Source organism: Megalobrama amblycephala, linkage group LG9 (assembly GCF_018812025.1).
Source record: "Megalobrama amblycephala isolate DHTTF-2021 linkage group LG9, ASM1881202v1, whole genome shotgun sequence".
NCBI classification, from domain to species: Eukaryota; Metazoa; Chordata; class Actinopteri; order Cypriniformes; family Xenocyprididae; genus Megalobrama; species Megalobrama amblycephala.
Genome location: NC_063052.1, coordinates 7,983,528 through 7,992,699, shown reverse-complemented (window position 1 = coordinate 7,992,699; position 9,172 = coordinate 7,983,528). Strand labels below are relative to the sequence as shown.

General features: G+C 38.3%; 1 protein-coding gene across 2 annotated transcripts; it reads left to right on the top strand.

Annotated features, from left to right (window-relative positions):
* Positions 1 to 1,979: 1,979 nt before the first annotated feature.
* Positions 1,980 to 8,522, top strand: ak2 (adenylate kinase 2). Of its 2 annotated transcripts, XM_048201476.1 has the most exons (7): positions 1,982 to 2,183; positions 3,204 to 3,329; positions 3,499 to 3,609; positions 4,414 to 4,508; positions 7,424 to 7,496; positions 7,583 to 7,778; positions 8,325 to 8,522. In XM_048201476.1, the coding sequence occupies exons 1-7, from the start codon at positions 2,085 to 2,087 to the stop codon at positions 8,330 to 8,332; spliced, it is 708 nt and encodes a 235-aa protein (XP_048057433.1). In that variant the 5' UTR covers positions 1,982 to 2,084; the 3' UTR covers positions 8,333 to 8,522. The 2 variants fall into 2 exon arrangements, with proteins under 2 accessions (XP_048057432.1, XP_048057433.1); XM_048201475.1 differs by lacking the exon at positions 8,325 to 8,522 and having other exon boundaries at positions 1,980 to 2,183; positions 7,583 to 8,315.
* Positions 8,523 to 9,172: the final 650 nt, after the last annotated feature.

Below are 9,172 nucleotides of genomic sequence, written 5' to 3'. Positions count from 1 at the left end.
CGTTAGTGAGTTTTTGAAATGAGCGCATGCATAAGAACAACCCCCCTCCTTCACAGCTCATTTCGAGGGAACGCCTCCCAAAACTGGTGCACGAGTATTGGAACACGAGTGTTTACCACCGGCATTCGCTGTGTCGTGGATTCATTATGTCGGACTCACCGCTGGTAACACGTAATCTGCAGTTGTTACTCCTGTCTCCTGACAAAAACTTTGCATGCGGCGCCTGTAGTGTGGAAATATGGGAAGCCAAACACACCAAAAGTGGTACGAGGCAGCAGGGTGTTACAAAGCTCGCGCCGCGCTGACATGCATCTGCGCGGATCAGTGGACCGAGCCGCGCGACCGACTCTCACAAGGAACGTCATGGCACTGATTGACAAGCCAGAGGGCCAATCCGCGCACGTCTTTCACAAGGAATGTAATGGCAGTGATTGACAAGCCAGAGGGCCAGTCGTTTACGCGATGATCGCGTAAACGATCGGCTGATGTTTTTAAGGCCCTACCTCGTGCACAGATGATGTATATGATGCCGCGTACGTTCCAGGCAACCCGTAACCCGTGTTTTTCCAACCTTCTACCCATGAAAGTGCACTGGAACGGCAGTCAAACCCGTGACTTCCCACCCGTTAACTCGTACTAGATCGATGTACTCCCAGTTACGGGTTCTGACGTCACTGGTGCTGCGGGTCTGCAGCTGGATACTATTGGATGAGATTAGCTATCGCCGCGCGCTCGATTGATCCGCGCAGAAATGTCAGCGCGGCGCGACTTTGTAATGGCACTTTTGGTGTGTTTGGCCCCTATGGATGCAGCCGCGCACGTCTCTCACAAGGAACGTTGGCACTATGCAAGCCAGAGGGCCAATGCACGTCTTTCACAAGTAAAATGACGCCAGAGGGCCAGTAAAATCGGCTGATGTTTTTAAAGGTATAACCGCGTAGCCAGGCAACCCGTAACCCGTGTTTTTCCAACCTATTGCCTGGAACGGCAGTATGCGCCGTTTTCCTCCTCTGCCCGCGAAACAACAATGGCAGCCCCTTCAGTGTTTATGCCTCAAATAAAAGGTATAACAAGGCGCCGTTTTCCTCCTCTGTTTCCCTCAAATAAACAAGGAGTAAGCGATAGAAATAATTGCTAATGAGCATAAGCCCCGTATGGTCCGCCATGTTGGTTTGTTTACACTTTTACGCAGTTTGGCGTGACTTTCCTGGAACTACAAAGTCGTGAGTCGCGATTTAAAGTTGTGACTTACGGGCTCAAAAACCTGCCTGGAATGCAGCATTAATATTATTCCTTTCAGTGCACCTAATAAATAGTCTTTTATCAGTTAGTAAAGACAGTTTCAAGTAATATAGCAAAAATGTATAAAACAAAACATTTAGCACCTTTACGTAAAAATGACTAAAACTAATAAAAAATTAAGCTAAATAGAAATATATATATTAAAAAAAATACTTAATATACAAACTGAAAATATAAAAATACAAATTCAAAAATATTTAAATTCAAAATATTTATAGATGCGATAAGTAACAGTACATAAATAATACTAAAATAGTATGTGTATAATTCTATTAAACTATTGAAAATTGTATAGAAACAATACAACTGAACAAAGACCTGTTAAAAGAAAAGTTGTATTAGTTCATCATTTCAGTCATGACCAATTCCTTAAAGGACAGGACTTCAAAGGGCTGTGGTTAATATGAAGTTAGACATGAAGTCGGAAGAACAAAAGTAAAATGATAACCTTTGTACAGTCTCATACGAGTATTAATGTGTCATTTTAGATATAGATATCTAATTTTGCCTTATCAAATCTACTTGATGTGCGATATCATTACAGGCCAAATTCCGGATACAAAATGACACTGAGGTATTCGAGTTTATCCAATGAGCGCGCGCTGTGGATAAAAGGCGTGCCATTGGCCAATCAGATTGGTGGTCTGGTCCAAGAAGGCGGGCCTTTGAATCCATAGTCAGCAATCGGAGGCGTTTCCACTTCCTTTCTCGGCTGTGTGAGTTTGCGGATACGAAGTGTGTAGTGGTGAGAAGTGTCTATAGTTCGTTTACACATTGTAACCATGGCCCCCAGCACGCAAGCAGATGATACCGTCTCCGGTGTACGGAAAGGCATTCGAGCCATTCTGCTCGGCCCTCCCGGAGCGGGGAAGGGGACTCAGGTGAGGGTTCATGTGAAGGGCCGCGTGGCTCATTCTGATTTAACTCTTAGGCAGAAGCAGGATAGATAGTACACTTGTAAATCGATAGTTCACCCAAAAAAATAAAATTATGTTGTCATCATGCTATTCCAAACCATTATGGATTTATTTCTACTATGAAAAACAAAAGCAAGATGTTAGATATAATGTCACCATTCATTTTTCATTCACCTTTTTCCACATGAATGAAGGCGAATAGTGACGGAGACTGTCACTCTGCCTAACATTCTTTCAGCTCCACGGAAGAAAAAGAAAGTCATACAGGTTTGAAATGACATAAGGGTAAATGACTGCAGGATATACATTTTAGGTTGAAATATTAATTTAACTGTACTAAACCAAATATTACACCATGTGAACCAGCATGTGTTACTGTCTCTTTAACAGCAGTGTCCTGTTGCCCTGGGCTTTATCAGATGGGCTCTGATCAGTCTGTTCATTCAGTGCATATGTGGAATGATCTAATGTGACACTCAACTTGGTGACCACTGGAAAGTTGTAGTTCTTTCTGTCCTGTTGAACGACCATGCCACTCAATAGACCATAAAGAATGAGCATATCAGCGTACACAAAAGATGCTTGGTTTGCAGTACTGCTTGCTGATACTGAGCAATACTGTTGCTCATCAGTAATATAGTTCAAACTTGGCTTATGAATGTGGTTACAACAGAACTGTGATTGAGATTTATAGTTTTGATCATATATTAAATATTACAATTTAAAATAGCTCTTTTCTATCTGTATATATTTTAAATAGTAATATATATCTGATTCAAAGCTGAATTTTCAGCATCATTACTCCAGTTTTCAGTGTCACATGATCCTTCAGAAATCATTCTAATATGCTGATTTGCTGCGAAAGAAACATTTCTTAATTTGGCCAATATTGAAAACAGCAATGCTGCATATATATATATATATATATATATATATATATATATATATATACACACACACATTAGTTTTATTTCACCCCTACAGGCACCCAAGCTTGCAGAGAAGTACTGTGTGTGTCATTTAGCTACTGGGGACATGCTGAGGGCCATGGTGGCATCGGGATCAGAGCTCGGTCAGCGTCTGAAGGAAACCATGGATGCTGGCAAACTGGTAAATTAATAGATATTCGATGTAATATTTTATATATTCAGTGTAAACAGTTTTATATATTTTTTTTAATATTTAAATTCTGACACCACTAGATTTGTTCTTCTCCTGTATGTTTGTTTGGTCTCTCAGGGATAAAGTCCTGAATCTCTGTTCATCACCTTTCCTTTAGGTGAGTGATGAGATGGTGGTGGAGCTCATAGACAACAATCTGGACACGCCTGCATGCAAGAATGGATTCCTACTGGACGGTTTCCCTCGTACTGTCAAGCAGGCAGAAATGGTGAGGACTTCTGTGACAATCTGTGATCAACTGACCGTCTATAAAGGCCTTTTCACACCAAGGACGATAACTATAATATTATGATATAGTTCTAAAAATCATTCTACATATAAAAGAATAGCACAGTCCACACCACAACTATAACGATAACGACACAGAGAAACAATATCATTGGGATCACTTTCAGAGTGATTTTTTTTTTTTTTTTTTTTTTTTCCCAGATGATGAACGATAAAAACATTTAACAGCCAATCAGAATCCATCCTGCTTTAAAGCGACAGACAACAAACCTGCAGTGCGTGCTTAGAATATAGAGCGTTATCGTTTGTTGGTGCGGACGCTAATATAGGCCCTGTCACAAATGGCATCCTAAACACTCTTGTGTCATAAATGGCACCCTAAACACTTCCTCCGAGTCTTCACTTTCATGACATAATGGCACTTTTACTGTCAGGTAGAAGTCTGCAGCAGAGCTCGCTTCAGTGCAGGCTTGAAAAAGTGTGCATCGGGGGCGCTCGCGAGCACCCTTCTAAAACCCAAGTTGACTCATGGACTTCAGGGGGACACGTACGTGGCGGTGATTGTAAGTCCACAAGACCGTAAGTGCATATGAAGTGTGCCATTTGGGACACGGCCATAGTTATCGTTCTTGGTGTGAATAGACCTAAATGCATCTTTAATCTATAGTAATAAAAAAGGCGTGACAACTGAAGTCCTCGATTTGAAATTGGCACCCAGTTCTGATTGGCTGATTGCTCCACAAGAATGTGTCTGTGAACCATTGCCTCTCTTTCTCAATTTTAGCTGGACGGCCTTTTGGAGAAGCGTACTGAGAAACTGGACTCCGTGGTTGAATTCTCTGTTGATGACTCTCTGCTAGTACGCAGGATCTGTGGGAGGTATGAGGATGGAGGGGCCTGTAAATTGGAAGCATCATCACACTAATGTATTCTAATAGCTTAGTTTAGTTTAATGAAAATGGGATGTACTGGATAGAACGTCACACTCATTTCAAGAATAAGTGAAGACATATATTCTTGGTAGGACATACAAGAGGTCAAACACTTTGGGGTTTGTAATATTTAATGAGGTGGCAGGAAAATGTATCATGGTGCAGTGTTCACTGCAAGTCAATAAGGAAGTGCTCCTCATTACTTCCTCCTTTTTTCAAGTAAGAATTGTAAAGCATGATAATGAGATATTTGTTTAAACCTGCAAAACAACGTGACAAGATCTTTTCTGTACATTCAAGTGTAACAGATTATCAAAAAAATGAAAAAAAAAATATTGAGCAGGTACTTGGTTCTGTGCATCGGTTGTCTGGTTTTTGAGATGTGGCCGTTGCACTCAGAAGTGAAGCAGATGAACATTAGCTTGCAGGGGCGGAGTTTAAGCCGACTAAATAATTGGAGAAGTACTGCTTATGTCATCGGGGAGAAGTTTGTAATTTTCACCAGAAGGTCCAGTTATAATATTTTAATTAAATATTAAGAGGTAAAATTTTTAAAAACAACTCAAACATGCACAAATGAGTTTTCATTTAATTCCCACTTCAAGTCGGCATGAAACGAAAGTTGCGATTAGTCTTTTGTTGCCTACTGTGACGTATATCCAAGTGAAACAGATTCTAGAACAAGAAAATATGTAGGACGGGACTTGATTTTGTCTATCGAGAATTGAATGGATGGTTATGGTTTGCTATTGGTCGATCTCATGCGAGTGACAGGTTGTCCCGCCCTCACGCGAGTAAACACGTCATCAGAGAAGAGATGTATGGAAGCTTGTTTCTGCCACTGAATAAAACATTTTAAAAAAGGTAATTGCGACATTTTATCTCACAATTCTTATTTTCTCAGAATTGTAAGATAAAAAAAATCGCAATTACGAGTTATAAAGTCCAATTCTGAAGGGAAAAAGAAGACTGACTTTTATATCTCACAATTCTGAATGTTTAACTTTATCTCACAATTGCGTGTTAAAGTCAGAATTGATATATAAACGTGCAATTCTGAGAAAAAAGTCAGGATTTCCAGATGTAAACTCGCAATTGCGAGAAAAAAGCTGCAATTCCCTTTTTTATTTTTTATTCAGTGGTGGAAACAAGCTTCCATAGAGAAGAGATGTTGCGAGAGAGAGAGAGAGAGAGAGAGGGGTAGATATTCTAATTAAATATTATGAGGGCACATGAATTAAAAAAGTAATGATGTGCACAGATAAATCATTTATAATAAATACTGCAATATTCCATAACTAAGACAAATGTTCAGATATGATTTAATGCCGACTTTGTGTAATATCCTCATGAGACCCAGAAAAAAAAAAAGTTTTTTGAATTTAGTATTTTTTTCACGTGATTACATTTTTTAGAGCATAAGAAACAAATAAAAAAATAACATTTATATTTTATTCATATGTTATGATATGTCCTTTGTAGTGGACACCAGGACTAAGTTGTTTAAAAAATAACATGGCATGAAATTACATGTATAGGCAAAAACAATGGGATTATTTTTTGGGCTTCAGGATTGTTTTTAACTAAACTTTGTATAAAGATGATTCTCAACTATGTTATGAAAGATATAATGGAATTAATTGTTATACCATTAATTAATGCAATATGTGGGTAAAATAGTCATACATGGATTTTCCCATTCAATACAATATATCTATACACTATCTAATTTGCATATTAATGTGTTCTTGGAGCAACATGCAATGAAAAATAAGTGTAATAATGGGAGTAATAATTGCCAACATTTTCATGATAATATCTAATAATTAATAGGAATATTGATATATAATTTATTTCCATATTCACTTGTTGTATCTCCTAAAATGCCTGATAAACAGTCCTCTACTGAGGTCATGTATGAAATCAATGTCCTGTTTCATAACAGAAAGTCATATTTTGATTTGAAACCCCCTAACATTTTCCTGAGATGTAGATTTATAACAAACAATATTATCATATTTCCATAAGAGTGCTAATTTTCATTTTCAGTCATATGTAAAGACCAAGAAGTTGTTGTTTTCATAGCGAAACCTCTAAAAAATTTGGTATCTCTGGAAAGCCCTGAATGTGCTCTTAAAGGATTAGTCCACTTTTAAATAAACTTTTCCTGATAATTTACTCACCCCCATGTCATCCAAGATGTTCATGTCTTTCTTTCGTCAGTCGAAAAGAAATGAAGTTTTTTGAGGAAAACATTCCAGGATTTTTCTCCATATAGTGGATTTCAACGGCTACCAACAGGTTGAAGGTCCAAATTGTTTGAAAAAAACGAAACTGGCGCCGCGTTCGTTCCGTAAGTAGATTAGGAAAGGCGTAGGACATACAGCGTAAGCGTTTTGAAGAATGCGGAAACGGGAAGTACGTTCAAGGAGATATTTTGTGTTGATAAAGCATAAACGGTTGTATTTTTTTTTTTTTTTTTTTTTTTTTAAATGATTGATCGTTTTGCTAGATAAGACCCTTATTCCTCGTCTGGTATCGTTTAAAGCTCTTTGAAGCTGCACTGAAACTGTAATTTTGACCTTCAACCGTTTGGGCTCCATTGAAATCCACTATATGGAGAAAAATCCTGGAATGTTTTCATCAAAAACCTTAATTTCGACTAAAGAAAGAAGGACATGAACATCTTGGATGACATTGGGGTGAGTAAATAATCAGGAAATTTTAATTTGAAAGTGAACTAATCCTTTAAAACTGTGACATGTATGATGTCAGAGAAAATCACTAAAATATAATGTCCACTACAGAGGACAGAAGTCTATTCCCAGGTCCCAGGAGAATATAATCCATTCTGTTCCTCAGGCTCATTCACCAGCCCAGTGGCCGATCTTACCATGAAGAGTTCAACCCCCCCAAAGAGCCTATGAAAGATGATGTGAGAAACCAAACGGTTCAGATTCATATTAATATGACAACTACGAGCATTGCTGTAAAGTTTCGATCTGATTCATACATCCATAGGTGACCGGCGAGCCTCTTATTCGTCGCAGTGACGACAACGAGAACACTCTGCGCTCCCGACTAGAGTCGTATCACCGGCAGACGGCTCCTCTGGTGCAGTACTACAGTGCCCGCGGCCTGCACACTGCCGTTGATGCCGCTCAGTCCCCTGACCTCGTCTTTGCCTCCATCCTTGCTGCCTTCTCTGCTGCTACCTGTAAAGATCTAGTTTATTTTGTCTAAATCCTCTCTGCATACCCTCTTTCCTAATATGCATTATAACCCTTTATTTGATTCCTCTCATGTTTCTTTATGAGTTTGTCTTTAGACATGGTTTTGATTCATCTGCTGCCTATTGTGCAATGGATAACGAAGCTCTTTTGACAAACAAGGCTATGAAATATTAAACGCTGATTGTAGAACTCAAAATAAATGTAGTATCATTATGTTCAGATTTCATATACTGAAGGCTCTTTAGCACTTTTTGCTCTAACCAGACACCTGTAAAAAGGTATGGTTATTTCATTTGCACCATTTACAAAGTGAAATGTGATAATTCATGAGAATAATTTCTAATTATCATTTCTGGTAGACTTGGATCTTGTAGTAATGCATGATATCCAGTAGAGGTCATGTGAATACTTTGTTTGATTGCTGAATGTAAAAATAATAATGAATTGCCTTATTAGTTAATATTTATTAATTTGTGTCCTGGGTTGAATCATTAATTCACTTGTGGACCTTTGTCTTTTTTCTTCTGCAGCTGTATGAAATCCAGTTTCTCCCATCCAGGTTGATCCAGATGTGAAAATAATGGATGGGGGAAAGGGGGAGCTGGAAGTGTCTCAGATGTTAATTTTGATCATTCCTTGTAGTGAGTGTTTTTGTAATGATCACAGATTTGACTGAAACCCAGTTGAATACCTCCAATAAACATGGGAGACTATTTTCTACTACCTTACATGAAGTTTCATTGTGTTTCTGTAATATATTCATTTTCTAGCTGCTCTTTTTAAAATATCCTTATATATATCCAATATCCTTGATAGTGCTGTTTGAATAGCACGCACACAAATCAGTCAATCTGGCTGACACGCTTGTTTGAGTGATTCAGTGTCTGAATCAAAACATTTAACGTTACGCATTTTTAAAAAATGTGCCCCCTTTTGTCCAAAGGCCTTCCTGCTAATTTGTCCTTCTGGTACTTCTGATGAAGTAATAATAAACTAAAAAAATTATGTCGGTTTGATGTTGTAACATGTATTTGTTTCCCCTGGAAGTTTGCTGAGGCGGCCTAATGTTAAAGGGCTAGTTCAGCCAAAAATGAAAATTCTGTCATTTATTACTCACCCTCATGCCGTTCCACACCCGAAAGACCTTCATTAATTTTCGGAACACAAATTAAGATATTTTTGATGAAATCCAATGGCTCAGTGAGGCCTACATAGGGAGCAATGACATTTCCTCTCTCAAGATCCATTAATGTACTAAAGACATATTTAAATCAGTTCATGTGAGTACAGTGGTTCAATATTAATATTATAAAGCGACGAGAATATTTTTGGAGCGCCAAAAAAAACTAAATAACGACTTATTTAGTGATGGCCGATT